The sequence below is a fragment of the Plodia interpunctella genome, chromosome 29 (assembly GCF_027563975.2).
Source record: "Plodia interpunctella isolate USDA-ARS_2022_Savannah chromosome 29, ilPloInte3.2, whole genome shotgun sequence".
In the NCBI taxonomy this organism is placed as follows: Eukaryota; Metazoa; Arthropoda; class Insecta; order Lepidoptera; family Pyralidae; genus Plodia; species Plodia interpunctella.
Genome location: NC_071322.1, coordinates 3650086 through 3673012, shown reverse-complemented (window position 1 = coordinate 3673012; position 22927 = coordinate 3650086). Strand labels below are relative to the sequence as shown.

The window sequence follows — 22927 nt, the reverse complement described above, 5'->3', positions numbered from 1 at the left end:
TATATTAGGACAAATCACACAGATTGAGCTAGCCCCAAAGTAAGTTCGAGACTTGTGTTATGGGATACTAACTCAACGATACTATATTTTATAACAAATACATATATAGATAAACATCCAATCATCCAAGATACGACTATAGAGAGAGATATAATCTCAAGTTCACCAAAGCAACCAACATACAGCTAAACGTCACCTTCTATTTTCTCAACTCTCGGCACTGTCTACCCCGTAAAGACTATAGCTTTATTATGTCAAATAATTTTAAATTTAACAATATTAAAATTATTTGACTTAAAGCTATTAGATTTAAAGCTATAGTCTTTACGGGGTAGACAGTGCCTATATATATATATATATATATATAGGCACTGTTGTTGCACATAGGAATGTTGGTATATATATATATATATATATATATATATACTTGGGAATTTCAGGATAAAAAGTACCCTATGTGTTATTCCAGGTTATATTCTACCCGTGTACCAAATTTCATAACAACCAGTCCAGTAGATTTTTTGCGTGAAAGAATAACAAACGTACACACAACGCACGTACATCCTCACAAACTTTCGCATTTATAATATTAATAGGATTTTCAAAGATCTAGTCCCGGCATTTCCATGCCTTAGATCGCTGTCAGAAAGGCTGTGGCTTTATAAGTTATGTGTCCGCTTGAATATAGGTCTGTCAGCCAAAAGCATGGCTTCACGGAGCTTACAGTAAGCTCGTCACAATTGAATGTTTATTGTCTTGACTATTACTAACAGTGTAAAGTGGATTTTTTGAGAATAGTTATTTTTAACCCCCGATGCAAAAATGGGTGTTGTAAGTTTGACCGCTAAGTGTGTCTGTCTATCTGTGTACGTGCCACCGTAGCTCATCAACGGGTGAACCGATTTGAATGCGTTTTTTTTTTATTCGATAGCTAATTTTTGTGTGGTATGTTTGATCAAAATCGCTTCAGCCGTTTAAAAGTTGTAGAGAAATGAATATTGGAAGTCGGGGGCTTTTTAATTTGTCTAACAAATAAACTTGTTGGTAAAATATAGGTAATACTGTATTGGCGGGATTGGCTTATATATATCTGTATAGCTGCAAGATTAGCTTGCAGATTCAGTAGCTTGATTTGAGTTTTCAATTTGGCTATTGAAGTTTTAAAGACGTAACTATGTGACGATAGAATCGTTGTCATACAACGTGGTAATGCTTCCAGCCTTCTCGGCACTTTACCTCAAGGTAACATTCCAGGAGGCATTTATGAAAATAAATATTCTTCTTCTAGTCTCAATTTTAGATTGAATTTCAAAATTATTTTTAAAAAACGTCACGTCGGTTCATCTTTTTAATTTTATTTCCAAATTAGGTTTTGCCCGCGGCTTCTCCCGCATTTATTACGTGCGTCCACTCATAACTTGTATAGCTAAATGATTTTTTTAACTACATGCATACAAAATTTCATCAAAATTAGGCCCAATCCAGCATTAGCAGGTAACCTTATAGACATACAGACTTTCGCATTTATAATATTACATTAATAATTAGTAAAGTTATGTAGTGACTAGTCACTACGTAATTGTTGCCTGGGGCTTCGCTCCCGTGCGAATTTTGAGATAAAATATAGCCTATAGCAATCTTGGATAATGTACCTTTCTAATGGTGATAGAATTTATGAAATCGGTTCGTTAGCCTCGGAGATTACCCGCCTCAAACATACAAACTCACAAACGCTTACCTTTTTATAATAATAGTATAGATTACTATAAAAAACAATGTATTAGTATGGAAGCATTGATGAATACTTACGATATCTCTCCAAAAGCTGCAAACGCGTCCCGGAGACTCTGCGTTTCGATCTCTGGACTAAGGTCGCCCACAAAGATGTGGTAATGTTCTGTAACAAGCGCAAAAAGTTGGGAATCAATTACATATAATACATATAGTTAATAAGGATAGGCTAGTAACATTCATTTTTCCCTCCTTACACATTAACACCCGCACAAAATCTCAGGGACCGTCTGAAAATCAGCGCGTTATCTTCAAGAAATTATTGTTGAGATAACAGAAGCTGAGACTTTCCTTTGTCACCTTGCTATTACAAAATGTATCTCTTTAACTAAAATAAATATTATAATAATATGTTAAAGTATTGCAATATTAAGTGTGGTGATAAAATTATTTTTTATTTTCATGAAAACTGTATTATTATACTAGTTTTTTTAATGTCCAAAGAGGAAGTCCGTTTTCGTCAGAAAAAAAAACAGCCAGAATTTTATTTAAATATATATTTTATTTATATTATAACTTATTTAAAAAGGAATCTTGGCGAATGTGTAATTGTTAAATCGAAGTGAAGAAAACGCATTGACATACTACATTCTTTTGGTATGGCAACACCAAATAATGGTCAAGATTGGTTGATGAACACCCAGTGTTGCCGGCCGATAGGAGACAGAGCCCTTATTTAGTTCTTTCTGTACTTTATTGATAGATTGTATGTATATGTTCGTGTGTATTTATGCTTTAGTATTTTATATATTTACTTTTCAGTTTATTTATTGGTATTGTTAGTTTGTTTGTAAACTCTTTATTGCACAAAGAAAACACATACAAAGAAAGCAGTAAAATAAAGAAAGGGACGCGTACAAAGGCGGACTTATCCCAGAAAGGGATTTCTTCCAGTCAACCACGTATTTGAAAGGAAATAATTTAACGCACAAAGTAAGGTAGCGTAAGACAAACGTGAAAATAGAACTACACACGAAACATCAAGTAACAACAAGCAATGAATTACATTAATAAGTATACTTTATTAAAACATGTTAATATGTAAGTATTAGATGAGCAAGCTTTCTATTCTTTTGATGCAGTTTATGGCAGTACCGTGGCTTCGCCCGTGATTGACACGATATTCATATTTTCACCACCCAATATAGATGTTTGCTTATGAACGGTAGCTTGTAAACAGGCATTTCACTACGTGTATAAACATCTTCAGTCGATCCGGCGGTTCAGCTGTGAAAGCGGAACAGACAGACAGACTTTCTCGCATTTCTAATATTAGTATAGATATGGATAGTATGGATTATAGATAGGTATAGATTAGATTTAATTTATTATTTTCTTATTCAAAGTCGCATTCATCACGGCTGGGGGTCGTGGGTCATTACGTGGAATTAAACAAACAATTAGTTCCTTGACGCTATTAATGAATGGAGTGGACTATTATTTTTTTATATATTATTAGAAAGAAAAGAAAAAAAAAATTTTTTTGTAAGAAACAATAATGGTAAGCCGATCTGGCATGATAGGGACCAACACTGTTCAAATGAGTTTCTTTCGGCATTTCTTCTCAGCAGTGGTCGTTCCGAAATGCCAGCAGTTTCTAGCTTATGAGAAATAACTATAAATTTAAAGATTGACGAGAAAAAGTGCCTGTGAAGGTCTAATTTCTGAATAAATGATTTTGATTTTGATTTTTTTTGATTTTGATTTTGAGTGCTAATATTTATTTTGAAACACCTGAAAGTAACAAAAAAGTAATAAAAAAAAATGCTCATCTAGATAACAAAATGTAGATCAACGCAGGTTGCAGTGACGTCTAAATTTATTCCTTTTGAGATCCCAAAAAAAAATAAATACAAATGCCCGTAACAATCAAGCAATAAAGACAAAATGAGACAGTATGAGAATGTCTACTTTGAGTTTTTGACACACTTTTTCTCCCCTAAATCGGGGGAAAAGTTGTTATGACTGTGTCGAATATCATAACTCTAGAGACCGCTGATATTAAATCTGGATAGATCAGCATTGCCAGACGTCCTGACGACTCAGTCGATGCTACTGAACAACTTTTCGTATGGAAGCAAACTTGAAATCGCGAAAAAAATCAGCTGATCCATACATTTTCCACAAGTTACGTATTTAATTTTGTATGGAACAGCTGATATTTTTTTCGCGATTTCAAAGTTACTCCCATACTAAAAGTTGTTCGGAATCATGGACTGAGCGTGTAGACAAAATATTGCCAATGTATAAAAATAATTGATATTAAAATATAAAATAATAATTATATATATATATATATATATATTAATAAATATAATTTTCCGTGGATTTTTATTATTTCTCTATTTATTTACCTCGTACGATATCCACGGGAGAATATGAAGCTAAAAGGTTGGCGTTTCTCAGAGAGTTTCAACCTTTCAACCGGTGCCGTCAAGCTGTCATTAATTTTTTTCAAATTTTAACAAAGATAAGAATTAGATTTACTATCTTACTTTAAAATAACTAAGTAGTTGAACACATTTTTTTTACAAAACTGTGAATATTTCAAAAACGACTTAAACGACTTAGATGCCCCACAATTTTAAAAATTATATTGACAGATTCTACATGCCTTTTAAATTTTGTCAAAATCAGACCAACTGTTCGAAAGTTATCGCGTTACAGGCATACTAACATACATACAAAAAAAATATTTGTGCCCCAAGTTGATTTGTAGCAATTTACATTACCACAGTACAATTAATTTGTTATATTACTGAAACATTGACGGATCGTAATGACAGCGCGGTCGCAGCGGTCGAAACGCTCTGCGACCCGCTCTGATACGTTAACTAAATGTCTACTTGTCTGTGTCACAAAGTTTTGAGACGATTGAGCTCGACAGACTGACGGATGGACAGCCGTAGTTATCTATATCTCTTGTAACTTCCGCTGTTGAGATGGAAATGTTATATTCAGAAATCATGCATTCATTTTTTACATTGAAAAAAATTTGATGAGACTCTCCTTGCTCGCTAGCATTCAAAAAGTTAATCATATAATAAACAAAAAAAAATCTATAAATCATTCTTATATAAAGTTGACGACCCCGTTGGTAAAGTGCTTGCCTCTGAACCGAGAGGTCCCGGGTTCGATCCCCGGTCGGTCATGATGGAAAATGATCTTTTTCTGATTGGCCCGGGTCTTGGATGTTTATCTATATATGTATTTGTTATAAAATATTATATATATTATCGTTGAGTTAGTATCCCATAACACAAGTCTCGAACTTACATTGGGGCTAGCTCAATCTGTGTGATTTGTCCGTATATATTTATTTATTTATTTTTTATAAAAAGTATTATTACATAACTTTATAGTATTGAATAATTAAAATAATTTATAGAAAGTAATTTTTGTTTATTATTTCGGACAGGGCAAGTTTCGGAATGAGACACGTAGCGGAAATTGTAACGGGAAACGGGGAATTGAACTAAAGATGACAAAAAATACGAATTTGATTCATAGTAATACATACATTTTACCAGTCTTAGAATACGCGATAAAAGCATAACTAAAATTTTACTTAGAACTGAAATTCAAGCGCGCGGATCCGCGGTCAAAAGCTAGTTATAACATAAATATAAATAAATATATTAGGACAAATCACACAGATTGAGCTAGCCCCAATGTAAGTTCGAGACTTGTGTTATGGGATACTAACTCAACGATAATATATATAATATTTTATAACAAATACATATATAGATAAACATCCAAGACCCGGGCCAATCAGAAAAAGATCATTTTCCATCATGACCGACCGGGGATCGAACCCGGGACCTCTCGGTTCAGAGGCAAGCACTTTACCACTGCGCCATCGAGGTCGTCAATTTTATAGTCATGATTATGTTTGTGATAGAAATAAAGACTAATTTTTATTTAGTCTTAAAGGTTTAAACCAAACATAGGGGCCCTTTCTAAATCTATGATAGGGACAGACAGACAGCGGGAAGCCACTTTGTTTTATACTATTTAACGAAACAACCTTCCACATTTCAGAGCCATAACTCAATATATAATTTTTCCCGCCATTTCCACTCTATTCGCGATATTAATTTATGCAATAAAAGCTCCGATCCATTACCTGAATATTGCAGATATTGATTCGTGATTAAATTATCCTACTCATGAAGGTCAAACTAGCGATAGCTCACCTAGCGCCATCTAGTGGCAAAAAATCGCATACACACTAGTGAACTGAACTGACAACCAGTGTGCAGGTTTCCTCACGATGTTTTCCTTCACCTTCAAGTGGTGGTCTATGAAAACTACTACCTATACATGAGTCAGATTGGTATACAAACTCATGTGGCACGAGTAGGACGAATCTAGGACCTGTCGATCACAGGACTGTCTTAAAAACTGGGCTACTAAAGCTTCATGAGTGACAATTTTAAATTTTTAACAAATAAATAGTGGGTTGCACCGTTAACTTTAACGTGCGCAGAAAAACGTAAAGTACATACACCATTTTGTAGACGTATTTTTGTAAACGACAGCGGTGCGCCGGTTAAGATATAGAATATAGAGTGTCATCTAAGTATAGGTATATTAAGTTGGTTTGTTATTACCGATATAGATATTACCAATCAAGCAGGTAAACAGGCATGCGGCCCAACTGATGGTAAGTCGTCACCGCAGCCTATCAACGCCTGTAACTCCAGGGGTGTCATGCGTGCGTTCCGTACTTTGTGTCCGAGGATCTTTTCCCACAGTACCCTGTAATCACACTGTCTCTCTCACCCTTCAAGCCGGAACACAACAATGCAAGCAGTGCTGTTTGACGGCTGATAGCTGAGTGAGCTACCCATGCAGGCTGCGCTGAAGTTTGTTGCGCCGCTTCTTCACCTGCGCTTTGGAAGTCGGCGGTAGACTTACTTAAAGTACTTTTTTTTTGACGTCAATAAGTGGTGTATATCATATCCTAAATTTAATAAAGAATTTTGAATTTGAAACAAACTCATAGAGCATCGGAATTCTATGCGCTTTATGTTGAAAAAATATCACGACTATGACACTTCTACTGCATTATCATTCCGAATTCTATGTTCCTATTTTACTTCCAATTACTAGATTAAAATGGCGGCCTTTGGATAGGTTTTGTTATGGTTGGAAAAGGAAACCAATAAGCTAATAATACGCTCGTACGTTTGTTTGTTGGTTTATACGTAGTTTCACATAGCTTCCGGTGTCTGTCCGTCTTTGTGTAATCAAATGTATTTAATTTAAAAATGTATTTATATTTCCACTTGTAACCGAGGTTACATAGAAGTTAAGTTCATCAATTTTCTGGATTTTAAAAAAATGCTTAATACAGTTTATAAATTCACAGAAATTCACAATTTATTCAACGAACTTTTTCTATTGTCAATTCATTTAAAAACTTGAAAAAAGTTATCTTTGTGCCAATAAAATCTTTGCTCCATTTTCGTAACTGGTTCTCATTATATATTATATATAGCATTTCTCACAATAGAAACAAAAAAGCATGTAATAAATTAAAATCTCTTATAAACACTTACGAGAATAATGTTTTTTCTCTGAAACGAGATATTACACACGTCGCCCCTTTAGCATGGAGGCCCCGTGTCATTATTACGGCGGTAGCTACGTCACTAGTTAGTTCCTAAAATTGTCACATGGCGGCGCTTCCGTGACTGCTACATTATTCATAAATTATGTATGACGGGCACGGCCGTGTCGATTCATAATGTATGTGCGTTAGTATTCTGTGTGAAGTGTATGTGCTAATATTAATGTGTGTAAAACAGTACAAGCATTGCTGAGTAAATTATGCCATACGTCAAATATCCAGTGAGTAAACCGCCCAGCTAGCTAATTACTAATGTACTAATATGTCTAACATTCAAGAGGATTAGTCCCCTTGGTGGTTCGCAGTGCGTTGCGACCGCTGCCGCCGCGCTGTCATTACGACCCGTCAATTTTCTCGAGGAAGGAATCATTCCCAAAATCAATCGTTCATAAAAATTACATTGCCACAGGACAGATCAATTATTTTAAAGTCAGATGGTTAAATTAATTGTTGCCTTTGTCAAATCTTTGATAAATTTGTAATATATTGACAGCGCGACCGCTGTGAAATGCCACAACAAAACGCCTATTTAGGAAATCGTTAGTTTTTCATTATATGTACCTATTTACTTTTATGAACATAATTAGTAAAATATTAATATTGTTCTATTTAAAATAAAATAAGCTTCTTCGACACAACAAAAATAGGTACTTAATCAAACAAAAAACTGTTCTTTTATGTAAATTTGTAATAACACGATCTAGAACATTGGACTCAAGAAAGATTTACAAAAGATGTCGCACGCAATTCTTAAAAACGAAATTATTGGCTTCAAAAATACAAGAAAATACGTAAAATTCTTTGCTGCCAGCATCCTTCCCCTATAAGCTTTATCTTAATCCTGACATCCAAGTTCTGTATACAACTTCTGTCTCTTTCTATCTTATATTTCTTTTATGCCGTCCCGTTCTCTCGCGTTAACCCTTGATAGAAAATAGTAAGCGTGTTTGAAGTAATTTAATTTAGAGACTTTCTTGTATTAATAGGCGTATGTTTTCCTTGCATATTATAAAAAGATGTCCCTATGTCGCGTCTGTCTGTATGAACGCGATAAACTCAAAAACTACCGGACGGATTTTTGTATACGGTTTTCACCAATAGATTGTGTTGATTCCTGAGAAAGCTAGCATACAATAATATGATAGAATAAATATCATTAGCTGCACCCCGGGACTTCGCTCCCGTGGGATTTTCGGGATAAAAGGTACCCTATGTGTTATTCCAGGTTACATTCTACCCGTGTACCAAATTTCATATCCGTCCAGTAGATTTTGCGTTAAAGAGTAACAAACATACATACATACACACATCCTCACATACTTTCGCATTAACTTAATATACACAATTTGCTACTTTTCACCTATGAGTTTGTACCCTAAAGTTATAAGCGATTAAACTGTATGGGAGCGTCTATTTTCTTGCCGGTGACGTCATTAAGAGTTATAATTAGCGGGTATGGGTTCTTTAGACATGTCCGAAAATAACCAAAATAAATAAATAAGGACAAATCACACAGATTGAGCTAGCCCCAAAGTAAGTTCGAGGCTTGTGTTATGGGATACTAACTCAAAGATACTATATTTTAAAACAAATACATATATAGATAAACATCCAAGACCAGAAAAAGATCATTTTTCATCATGACCCGACCGCTGGCATCGAACCCAGGACCTCTTGGTTCAGTGGCAAGAACCTTACCACTGCGCCACCGAGGTCGAAAAATATTATTTTTTGTTATATCCTGGTAATAATATATGTTTATGTGTTTCGTTTTTAATGTACTTATAAGACTCACATTTGTTAATTGACGTCCTTGGAGAAAAGGCTGCGGTGAAGTTTGTTGCGCCGCTTCTTCTTCACCTGCGCTTTGGAAGCCGGCAGTAGACTTAGTTTAAGTAATTTTTTGACGTCAATAAGTGATGTATATCATCCTAAATTGAATAAAGAATGTTGAATTTGTGAACGTCAAATATAAATTAGCCCTGTTGCGTATCGAAAGCAAACCAACAAACCAAAACATTTATTTGTTTGTGTAAAAACTTTGCACAAATTTACAAAAAAATATGTGTGTTGACGACCTCGGTGGCGCAGTGGTAAGGTTCTTGCCACTGAACCGAGAGGGCCCGGGCTCGATCCCCGGTCGGTTCATGATGGAAAATGATCTTTTTCTGATTGGGCCGGGTCTTGGATGTTTATCTATATTATGTATTTGTTATAAAATATAGTATCGTTGAGTTAGTATCCCATAACACAAGCCTCGAACTTACTTTGGGGCTAGCTCAATCTGTGTGATTTGTCCTAATATATTTATTTATTATTTATATGTATAATATCATTGCGGTGCGATTAAGTGCATATAAAAAATAGAAAATACAATAACTAACTCGCCGAATATCCGAATCTTAATTCTAACTATTGCTAACAAATATTATAAATGAGAAAATAATTTTGTTTGTCACCTCTTCACGCTCTATCTACTCGACCAATCTTGTTGAAAATTTGCATACATGTAGTTTGAAGTATGGAAAAGGACATAACCTTTCATCCCGGAAAAATAACTGTTCCCTTGGTAAATATAAGCGTGCGAAGCCGCGGGCAAACAGCTAGTAGACTCATAATACAAATGAACTTTGAAAACGTTACATAGCATTATATTCGTAAGTATTAAATACGAAAAAATATACAACTATTATAGAACGGAGTAAATCATTTTAACTAGCTTGCGTGACGGTTGGCGTTTTTTTTTTTAATTATTCCAGGTCATATGAGGTCATAACGGAGGGTGTGCCCCGACTGGCGTGTTTTCGGGTTGAAAATGTACAATTCAGCAGTTAAATGTGCCTATGTTACTCTCCAGACAGCCAACTATCTCCACACCTCGAAATTTTTTTGGACAAAATAGGCTTCCTACAAACTAGGTGTAATAGGGACAAAATAGGTAACCTTATGAGTGAAAATTTCGGGAACATAACAAGTTATTTATACAAAACTAGATGTTGCCCGCGGCTTCGCTCCCGTGGGAATATTGAGATAAAATATAGCCTATAGCAATCTTGGATAATGTGACTTTCTAATGGTGAAATAATTTTTGAAATCGGTTCGCTAGTTTCGGAGATTACCCGCCTCAAACATACAAACTCACAAAGTCACAAACTTGTGAGTTTGTATGTTTGAGGCGGGTAATCTCCGAAACTACCAAACCGATTTTAAAAATTCATTCAATATTTGAAAGCTCTAGTGTGCTCTAGCAACATCTAGTGTGATTATATACTGGCTAACTAGGATACCGAAACAGAAATGCATAGGACAGAAGGGGCGGCAAATTTTGATTAGCCCACTGGCGGCAATTCTGCTAATACGCCACTTGATAGTAAGAAGAAAATGAGTGTACAAGTTATAGTTATGTATTACCAACATATTGGGTAAAAAAATATTCAATTTTCGTAGCCGTCCGGTGACAATAATTCGAGCTCTGGGGAAATTTTACGTGTCACTTGTCAAATTCATGTTATTTTATCTGTATCGACCTTTCCGAATTGGTTTGCCGACTGCGGATAAGGAGGACGATGTTTTGTACAATATTTTTCACATGCTCGTGTTGTTAAAATGTCTTAATGTGCATTAAAGGGCTTCGAAAGACACATAAAACCGTTGGTCGCGGTTGGCAACAATCAAATCAAAATCAAATCATTTATTCAGAAATCAGGCCCATACAGGCACTTTTTTACGTCACATTCTAAATTAAATGATATTTACCAAAGCTTGCAGCTTTGGTAAAACTACTAGTATTTCGGAACGACCACTGCCGAGAAGAAATGCCGAAAGAAACTCATTCAAACAGCGTTGGTCCCTATCATGCCAGGACGGCTTATTTTTTAAATATAAATTTATGTATAATTTTTTATCAGTAATATAACAATGTAAGTACACAATAAAGTACATGGTCAAAAGGTACCAACTAAAACATGGTCATGGTTGTGATCGAGTGCTGTTGAAAAGAAAAAAATAATATATGTATAATTAACCAAAGGAAAAACTTTTAATAGGAGAATTGTATTTGCAGTCGTTAAAACCCGCCAATCCGCTATGGGCACGCGTGATGGTGAATTAAGGTTAATATATTAATTTCTATCGCCGCTTATGTGTACTGCAACACCAGTTGTCACATGTGCAGTGCCTACTTCGGGTCCTAGGATCTTTTGCCACAGTACCCTGTGATCACCCTGTCTCTCTCACCCTTCAAGCCGGAACACAACAATGCAAGCAGTGCTGTTTAGCGGCTGATAGCTGAGTGAGGTACCCATGCAGACGACCCATGTATTAAGTTCTACCTCTGCTAAATTGACTTTAATTGATGTCTCACAATTTTAGAACCCCAATATCATACTGTTCACAATCTGTTGAATCGGAATATCGACTCAAAATCGACGGACGACGGAAGCCAGAAAAGTCTAAAGTTAGGTTATAAAATTGTTATCTCGAAATTTTACGACAAAACTTTCTGTGCTCGGTTTGGCGAAATTTCACTTGAAATAACTTTTATTAGTCGGAATACTTGATCGTAAACATTGATGGATGAGTTTTTAAACTAGAAATTTCATAACCTATTCATGCGTAAGCGGTTTTGGGAATTAATTTTGTTTTTTTTTTTAACGAACTTTTGTCGACATTTTGAGTAACGAAAATATATATTTGTTTTAAATAATTTCGCAAAAATAATATCAGTAGAAACCTAAACCCAAGGTTCTCTTTCTCACTCTACCTTCTTCACTTTGCATCGGACTCGTGTATATTCAGATGTTAGCGGTTCGTTTCGGCTTTACTCGAGTAAAAACAACAGATTATCCACTTAAAACTTTCACACAGGAATCACATTAGCTATTGGTGAAAACAGCATGAAACCCGTGCAGCGAACATACAGACAGACCAGCAGAGGACTTTGTATTATTATATCTAAGGACAAGAAAATACAAGTAGTACCTAATACGTAAAGGTATATATATTTAACACTAGATAATTTCCGTAGCGCCGCACGTGCTAACCTATTTTAAGTTATCTTAATTTACCAATTCAAATATCCTATTCGAAATTTCATCAAAATTAGCATAGTGCTTAACTATGCCAATTTTGAACTAGGTAAAGCGTGACAGACGGAACTATATCACATGTCATTATATAGATAAATAGACTTTTAATAGTTATTAGTAAATGTGTTTTAGTAATATGCTAATAGGATAATGGATACGGCTTATTGTATTTAGGATTAAGCTATATATAAGTCCTGCTTCAGAAATTTGTCAACGGTTAAGGGGTGACCGGTGACGACGTCACGTGCCGACCCTCGTAAAGACTGACGTCCACTTTGCATTAGCGGCGCCGATGTGACATGAATAGCCAATATTTAAATATAAAAAAAAATGAAATTATTTATGTGTGGCTAAACATTTTAAATTGGGTTTAAAGTTTTTTTACAAAAATCTCCATATGGTAAGTGGTCACCACGGCCGGTAAGTTGTGGTCAGCGTTTTTTGCCACAGTGCCCTGTGATCACACCGCCTCCCTCACGCTTCAAGCCGGAACACAACAATGCAAGCACTGCTGATTGTAGTCAGAAATAAATTCAAATTTCAAACATTACATGTACATTATTTATTTATTTATTTATTTATTTATTTGAATGAATGAATGAATGATTTCTTTATAAACTTGCACGTATACAAAAATAATTTACCAGTTGGCTCCACACTAGGCTGCGAGCCTGTCCTTTTTTTTTTTACGTGTGGAAAGACCCTCGTTTCGTCCATCCGGCCACGGGAAGCCGGACAGGTGTGTGGGACTTGAACCCACTAAAACCACACGATGCCAACGCCAACCGCATTTGTGCCGGGACCATGTGCTACTCTCGCTCCACAGCCCCGGCGCGGCGGCCGCTACCACGGCGGCCTCGGCTCGGCCGCTCTCCTCGGAGCGGCCAGCGGGACGGAGGCTGCGAGCCTGTCCTGTGGCAGCCAAAAACAGATTAACAATGTTGATTTAAAAGGCCAATGACAATAAGATTTATTACACATAATCTAATTGAACTATACATATTTGTGTATTACAAAAATGAGAAGATAGGGATAGACAAAGTATAAAGTCACTTCAAAGGCGTCAACAACAACTCACTTTGAACACAGTCCCAGGTCATTAGTAGTGCCCTAACCATGTGTTTACATTTTTCAGGGCTCACATTTTTTATGTTACACAAACGTATCGTTTTGTTATAAATTAAATTTGAAACAAAAGGTTCAAACCGGTGTGCAAACACGGTATTGACGAGCGGTAACTCTACTCTAAAAATTTAGTTTATTTATAAAGTCACTCACTGCACTAACAGTTGCCCAAGGCGTGCAGGGAGCCAAAAATATACAATATACATGAATTATTATTATATTACAAATAATTTATACACGCACACAAAAATCGTCTCAAATTATCATGGACGCATATCCACGCGGGGTAGTTGAGCAATCGCGGCGTTGAGAAGCGATACGGCCCGGTTAGTTTGGCGACAAAAAAGTAGAATATGATTAAATTTTCTATAAATTTGTATATCAATGCAACCTAAAGAACGCTGCAACACAAACTATAAAATAAAAAACAATATTAAAAAATATATATATATACTCAAATTGATTTTGTTTCAGTGTCTCACATGAAATTTATTCGGAAATTACATTACACTTTTGCTATTACATTTTAACTATATAAAAATAAAATCATCATAAATAACAAAAACAAAAATGCCGTTTTACAAATAAAAATAATCTTCCAACGTGCCCAGTATAATGGCAGCGTTGCCCCGTTGTATAGCGAGGCTTGACGCTGAGCAAAAAAGCTGCCAGCCCTCGAGTCTCCCGTTGCCTCCACGAGGCGCGTCGTTATTTCTCTTAAAAATAGCCTTGCTTCAGGACCCCAATTAAAAACTAACTAAATTAAACGCACATGAAAACATACAGGAAAGTCGTCCAAATCTGAACACGTATTACGTCACATTTAGTTATGAACACATTAAGTTAGACTTCAAAGTTGATCTTATTTTTAACCGGAAAACTTCCTGTTGGATGAAATGAAACGCAACCAACCAGTAGTAGTATCTGTTTATCTATGACTGAATGTCTATTGCCATCTGTCACTTTTGTAGCGTTCGTTTTGCCGCCAATAAAATATCAAGTTGTCCGAAAATCACGAGTTTATTTTATCACAAAACTACAATATTCCTACACTTCCTCATTGCTCTCTCAACGTCAGGGGTTAGAGCACAAAGCGGGTATCCCTAGAGCATCATTCAAAAGTTCGGTATAAGTCCGGATATTTCAATTACTTTTTTATTTCTCCTTCTAAGGAATTCTGCTAATATTCTTAGTGCCGTGGTCAAAGATATAAGCGGAAGCGGTTTATTTATTATATTTTATGTTCGATCTCGAACAGTATTATACATCTTTCAGTGCGAGAGTTTAAACAATAAGTTTTATACCTAATGTTAATAATTTATTGTAAATTGATAGACTACGTAGTATGTAAGAAGGCTCTTCAAATCGCTCACTCTTCAATTTTAAGTCACATTCTAATTAAAATGTTCTTGATACAGTAAATTTCCCATTTTCAATGGCCCTAAATCCTGTTTTATAGGTCTTTAAATCTTAAATAGATTATTTGTTGTTAAAAGACAAGAGTTGACTCTCTCTCTTTCATCCCCGCATACAACCGGGTTGTGACAGCGTAAAAAAATAACCTCAAAACCACGCACCAAAGCAACGACAAACACGCCGCAATGTGGTTGGTTTGCTGCGCGAGAAGTGAAATGTTAAGCCGCTTCTCGCAATCTCAAACGGGCGACCGACAATTTTTACCGAAAAGACCTATTTTTTGAAGTCGGTTAAAAAGATAAATCTCCAAAACTTGGCACTTTCTGATAATATACATTACTTCCCGTAGCCCACGAGAGTTTGGCTTGGCCAATTATATACATTTATGTTTTACATGTTACATCATAAATTGTGTTTTTGGATTCCCGCCAAATGTCTGGTTCGTCCTGATTTATATAGTGGAATTGAAGGGTTTGTCTGTCTGTTGTTGTGTCTCAAAACTTAAAATGTATACACGGTGATTTTTAAAATAAATAAACATTTATTTCAGACACCATCAGTCTATAATTACATTAAAATCATAAAATTAAAATTAAATTAAATCAGAATATAATATGTATTTTATATACATTGGCAATATTTTGTCTACAACTGAGCGTCATGGCTAACTTTTAGTATAGGGTAATTCCGAAATCGCAAAAAAAATTAGCTGTTCTATACGAAATTAAATATCTAACTTGTGGAAAATGTATGGATCAGCTTTTTTTTCCTCTTGATTTCAAGGTTGCTTCCATACGAAAAGTTGTTCCAGTTTTGGTCCTGCCGAAGCATTGATATAGGTAATTGATACTTTTGACGTATTCGCCAAGTACTTGACAGACACCTACAAAGTGATGTATTCCGGGTTTTCGCTCCCGTGGGAATCTCGGGATAAAAAGTACCCTATATGTTATTCCAGGTTAATTTCTACCCATTTACTAAATTTCATAACAATCGGTCCAGTAGATAATGCGTGAAGAGGTAACAAACAAACTTTTTTAGTATTCATATAATATTAATTGGGATACCTATCTATATGGTTAGATTAAAAGCTGCGGCGGTCCGGTGGTTATGACCGCCACCGCCTGTGATACATTGGTCTCGGGTTCGAATTCTAACCGTGAGTTTCTAATACTTTTCTGACTGACAAAATTTTGTAGTTTACATAAATATTTTTTTATGATGAAAGAAAACATCGTAAGGAAACCTGCACTGGTTGATTGTCTTCACTAGTGGATATAAGTACGTCTGCTGCCTCTAATCGGTGGCAGTCGTAACAGTCATGTCAAATACCTTTAGGTGACTCGAATAAAATCTGACATAAGTGTTAACAATAACACCCTCAATGGAAGAAAGAAGAAGTAAAAGCAGTATGTGGTTGCCGCCTTATAATAAGACCGCTTAATATCCTCAAGTTTTCTTTAAACGATCGATTTATTACTTAACGCCCGATCGTAGAGAATAAGAAAGTATTTAACCCTAAAATTCCAAAGACAATGAAGGGAAAAAAAGGCAGAATTGTCTTTGACGGGACAAACGAAGTGAGCGTAAAAGGGAAAAAAAAGCTAGGAAAATAACAGTTAAACTTCTTTCCGGTGTAGGGCTGGCAGGCGACATTACGAATATTTATTTTTCTTAAAAATACATTGACATTGACAGATTCGTTTTATTAGAACATTTTTGGCGGGAACTTATGTGGACTGCTGGTAAATATTATTTTAACATTAGACGCAACAATAGCATACATTTCTCAATGAGGAAGACGTAACAATGTATGTCGTGGACGTTAATTTATAAAACGTCGTAAAAAATAATGTCAAATTGTTTATTTGGATTTTTTTAATATTTAGCTTGCAATGATATATTATTTATATAGGGACACTTTTTTATTTTTATTTAAGTCAATCGTTTCAAATATTAAGTAAAATGTATAATTTTATTCACCGTCCATTTTACTTAGCAAAGAAAAAAAAACTTTATAAACAAAAATTTGTGTGAATGAGTTTCAATCAGTAATTTTGGAGATAATATAGCTCTTTTTCTCAAAGCGGAAACATTTTGTCTATTAACTAATACAAATATTATGGAAAAGATTTTTTTTTCTGATCTGACCGAAATTGCTAATACGGAACCCTTCATAGGCAAGTTTGACTCAAACTTGGCCATTTTTTTGTGATTTTCCTAATTGTAATGTTTTCTAAGTCAAAAATTTGTAAGAATTTAACGTTGTGAAATTTTTCACTCTTTTTTAATACTGAAAATCAGACGTCAGTAAATTTTAGGAAAATAATGTTTTTATCTGTGTTAAAAACTAAGCTTTAATAAGCTTCTAATAACACAAGCTTTCACGAAGTCTTCGCTTTGAAAACCATTTAGTTTTTGCAAAGAAGAAACTTTATTTTCCACTTCGATTCTCAAGCCAAGAAATCTTTTTAAATTATCTAGTTTCTTACAGGATTTGTTTTTGTTTTTATTTCTTTTGTACTGCTCTCGTCAGGTAGGTACATAGTCTATGTTTTCCATAAGTAGTTACTTATGGAAAACGAATGAAAAATGGTTTTTGTCATTCATCTGACTAGATTAATGAAATGAATGAACAAACAACAACAATTTTTTTTTCCTTTTTATTTATTATTATATTTTATTTAAAACATTTATTGCACAAATGAAAACAAAAATGTAACAAATGGTGGACTTAACGCCATATGGCATACGGCATATTTGTTGGTCTATGAAAAAAACTAATGTCATTTGGCGCAGACTTTTTTTTTTTTTTGGTTTATTCCCTCGTTTTATTGAGGAGGCAAAGAGTACTAGCCCATACAGCCAAGTCTTTTGTATTGAATATTTATATATAAATAAGAGTGGCTAATATCCACTGAAGAAGAAGGCATAAGCCAAGTCTGTAGTGTACATCAAAAATTGAGGCCTAAAAGGCCTAGTCTTTAGTAATAAATCCAAATAAAACATAACCAAAAATATAAATATTTTTGTTTTAAGTCCAATCAAATTTCCATAAAAGTATTTGTTACAAATTCATATAAAGGTTTAAAGCATGCAGGATTGGATAAGAGTTCCTGAAGCGAGCGCGGGATTGCTTCAGAATAATTATAAATTTGTGTTAGGCGGTCGACTAACACAATTCTTTGTAAACAGAAATTGGAACATTCGTAAAACAAATGATGTAAAGTTTGATCTGCAATGTTGCAATAATTGCATATAGGAGAAGACAAAAGTTTAAGACGAAACAAATGAGAATTAAAACGACCATGGCCAAGACGAAGACGACAAACTATAGTATAGAACTTTCTACCAGCAAAATCTCTTCCTTTTACAAACCAAGGTCGACCTAATTTATTATTGATTCCCGCATACCATAAACCCTTGCAATTCAATTCCCAAGTCTCCTTCCATTGTTTGTCAAAAAGCTGTGATATATTTTGTTTTAATAAAGATAGAACATCTCCCGCTGGTAGTGAGCAAGATTTTAATTCAATGCAGTTACCATAACGCACTATAGTTTTGGCGAAATAATCTACACTTTCGTTACCCTTCACACCTATGTGTGATGGAGTCCATAGTAATATTATATCCTTATGATGATTCTGACAGAGATCATAGTACTTTTCTCTTATTTTATGTGTTATAAATGAGGTGGTAGAATCAAATTTTGGATTATTAAGCGAACTTAAAATACCCATATTATCAGTAATAATAATCCAATTATCATAGTAATGTTGAGAAATGTATTCGAGAGCTGAAAATATTCCAATTGACTCTGCCGTATAAATGGAAGCATTATTAGGGAGTCTACACCCATGACCCGTTTTGGCTTCTAAATCATAAATAGCCATTGAGACAGCTGACGTTGACGTATTCTTTGAACCGTCTGTATAAATTTGCTTGTAACCTCTGTATGATTCTAATTTGTTGTAAACATCCTCTTTAAATTCAAGAGATTTATCTATAACAATTTTAATAGGATAAAATTTGCTTTCGTAAGAACCTGAATAGCATGGCAGGATTACACTTTCATAAAGATTATTTTGAAGTTTGAATTCGACAGCTTCTTTAAGACATTCTGTTAAGTTTGAAGAAGAATTTACTAACTTAGGCATTAAGGGGTGACCTGTTGAAGAACAAATTTTGAGCAGAAATTTATAGTTAAGATAACGGAATCTTATGGCTAAAGGAGGTATGTTACATTCAACTTGCATTGAGATAATTGGCGTAGACATCATAGCACCCAAAATAATACGAAGACCTTTATTCTGAATTTTTTCCAGCTTATCTATACTTTTCTGATTAGCATAACAAAAATATGCATATTCGAAATGACTTCTAACTAGGGATTTATACAACATTAATAAAATTTTGGGGTCTGAACCCCAGTAAGTAGCAGATAATGTTTTAAGAATATTAAGAGCTCGAAGACTCCTGTTGGCTATAATATCAACATATTTATTAAAATTATTATTGTTTTGAAACATGACTCCCAGAAATTTTATTGACGAATCAGCAGGCAATAAATTACCCTCATACATTATACAAATATCCCTAACTTTAATAGATTTTTTTGAAAATACAACCACTTTACTTTTTTGTTTGCTGATGCTCAGCTGGAGATAGGTGAAATATGAGTTCAACCCAGCCAGGGCTGAATTCATCTTTCTGTTTATGTCTGACATATTATCTCCTTTGCAATATACAGCCAGGTCATCAGCAAACTGTAAATTATTGACATCCAAACCTAGATTAATATTTAAGCGATGAATATACAACACAAACAGCAAAGGACTCAAGATTCCTCCTTGACTTACACCTTTATATGAATATCTTGGTCCTATAAGATTATTATTAAACTTCACATATAATTTCCGTTCATGAAGAAAATTAAAAATCCAATTTACAATTTTTTCAGGAAGTCCCAAGCTGATTAGAGTGGCAGAAAGAACATGCAAGTTAACATTATTAAAAGCACCAACTACATCAAAGAAGACACAAGCCAGAATTTTATTGTTTGATAAGGCCTCCTGAATGTCCAAATTCAAGTGACACAGACTTTCTCGAGCTGATCGACCACGGCGAAATCCAAATTGATTATAAGGCAATAAATGGTTACTCTCTACATAAAATTCAAGACGTTGTTTTAATAACTGTTCAAAAATTTTGCCAACACATGAGGTCAAAGTAATAGGACGATAAGAGTCTGGATCATTAGGAGCTTTATCTGGTTTTAGAATTGGAATAATACAATCCATTTTCCATTGTGAAGGAATTAAGGAGTTCTGCCATAGCAAATTTAAAATTGTTAAAAATGTTTGTTTATTAGAATCATTCAACAATTTCAACATTCTGTAAGATAAATAATCTAGACCTGTTGAAGTATTTTTTCTAGAGTTAAGGGCTGATTGTAATTCTTGCATAGAAAAGTCCTTCAACAAATAAGAATTATTGGTTGTGTGAATAGAGGGAACAGTAAAATTATTTTCAACTGTATCTGGGGTGTATTTATGAAGAAAGTCAGTTACCCAATTGTATTCAGAAACAAAATTTGTGGAAGGAGAGTATGAATTGTTAATTTTTTTAATTTTCTTCCAAATTTCACTCATAGAAGATAAACGATTTAGTGAGGAACAGTATTGCAACCAACTGAATTGTCTTTCGCGTCTTAAAATAACTTTTTTAATAGCCTGAACACGTTTCAAATTAATAAAATTTTCTGTAGACGGACAAGTTTTAAATAAAATATAAGCTTTATGAACATTTTCAACTGCTTGAGAACAAATGTGATTCCACCATGGCAAAGATCTACGACTTGCATTGATGCTGGGTGCAACAGAATGTTTAGCTTTGGGAGCTGAAGCTTCAACAGTACTAGAAATTATAGAACAAAAACTATTATAAGAATTGATGGGATCCACATGATTAACATTGAAATTAGACAACAATAAATTGACCTGTGCTTCATAAGTCTTCCAATCAACCAATTTTAAATTAACATGTTTTAGCAAATTTGAAGAGTTATGAAGCATATTATTAGAATTTGGTCCTAGACACAACCTTGTTAATGTAGGTAAGTGATAACTTCCAAGTGGGTTGTCACAGACCTGCCAATCACACTGTAATACTAAACACGATGAAACCATGGTGAGATCAAGACCATTAGGTCTAGCAATATTTGAACCAATTGTAGTAGGCACATTGCTGTTTAAGAGAACCAAATTATTTTTATCTATAATATCTAGAATGTCCCTACCACGAGCATCAGTAGAATGACAACCCCAATATGGGTGATGAGCGTTAAAATCTCCTGAAAAAATAAAGGGTTTGGGTAAAGAAGAAATTAAATTATTCAATTTATTACTACAGAATCTAGGGGTGCTAATACTAGGACAATAAACACTAACTATGGTGACAGATTTACTATTTAATTGAAGAGAAATTGCCACAGTTTGTATTGAGTTATCAGATGCAATAGCAAAATTAGAGAAATGAAAAGAGTTATGAATTAAAATAGCTACCCCATTGTGGTCATTGCCAGAGTCATTTCTTACAACAGAGTAGCCTTTAATATTAAATTTGTGGTGTGGTCTTAACCACGTTTCTGATATAATAGCAACATGTATATTTTGATCATATAAAAATTTCTGGAAGTCAAGTCTATTACTTAATAAGCTTTGTGCATTCCATTGACAAATATTTATTATACCTGTGAATTTTCCGAACAAACTGAATTTGTCTTAAGTATATCCTTAAGAGTGTCTGCAATAGTTTTAGTATTTACAATAGTGTTATTATTGATTTTATTGTGTGTAATCACCTTTATGATTGCTTCAGTGATGAAGCTGAGCATTTTAGTGTCAGAGAGAACAAGTTTTTGGAATTCTTGTGAATTTTTTGGATTAGTAAGTGATGGAAAGGCGTTGTTTTTCAAGGTTTCAGAATAGGATTGTGGAATAATCTTGTTTTTATTTTCAATAATTTTTTGTTTTTTTACTGGACAAGTGCCTGAAATGGCTATATGATTGCCTTTGCAATGAATACAAACTGCATTCGCTAAAGAAACATTACAATTTTTGAAGCTATGGCCTTCAGTGCAGATAGAACAACGTTCTGCATTTTTACAAAATTTGGCAAGATGGCCATAACGTAGGCACCGGAAACATTGTTTAATCGGTGGAATATATGGCAGAACAGGTACACGCCACATTTTTAAATAAACATAATCAGGTAAAGACGCACAAGATGCAAACGTAATCGCCACGGTCTGAGTGGGTTGTAAGTTATAAGATTCGCCTTCTTTTACTTTACGCATTATTCTACGAACACAAATAATTTTTTTTGTTGTAGTAGAAAGAACTTTAAAGATTGTTTTGTTTGACAAGTCTGATGGAACATTAGTTATAACACCAGTTATTTCTGTAACCGCTGCCGGAATAGAAGCAGTGATGCGATGTTCTCTATGGAAAGTAGCATTGTCCAAGAATGAATTAGCCATGTTAGGATTATCGAATACAACCCCCATTCTATATTTGTTGACTTTTTTTAAATATTTTATCCCTTTTACAAAGCGAGTGAAACTATTACTTAAATACATCATATCTCTGGAACCTATTGGGACATTTTCATCCGAGCTAGCTATGAACACGACGTGCTCATGCCCTGGACTATCTTCAGGATATCTACGACTATAATCGGCGACCCTATATGGTTTGTATTTGTCCAGTGGCGACTCTGACGCGTCAGAGTATTCTGAGTCACTATCAGAGCTCTGGATTACCGAATTGGTTTCATATTCTTGCTCCTTCTTTTTCCTCTTCTTGCCGCC

At 34.6% G+C, this 22927-nt stretch overlaps 1 protein-coding gene across 3 annotated transcripts in view; it reads right to left on the bottom strand.

The window, feature by feature from the left end:
* The window catches only part of LOC128682174 (uncharacterized protein), a 189243-nt gene that overhangs the window by 24902 nt on the left and 141414 nt on the right, over window positions 1–22927 (bottom strand). For all 3 annotated transcript variants that reach the window (XM_053766753.1, XM_053766754.1, XM_053766755.1), the window contains one exon: window positions 1810–1897. In XM_053766753.1, the coding sequence (XP_053622728.1) occupies window positions 1810–1897 (88 nt within the window). The remainder of the gene's footprint in view (window positions 1–1809; window positions 1898–22927) is intronic.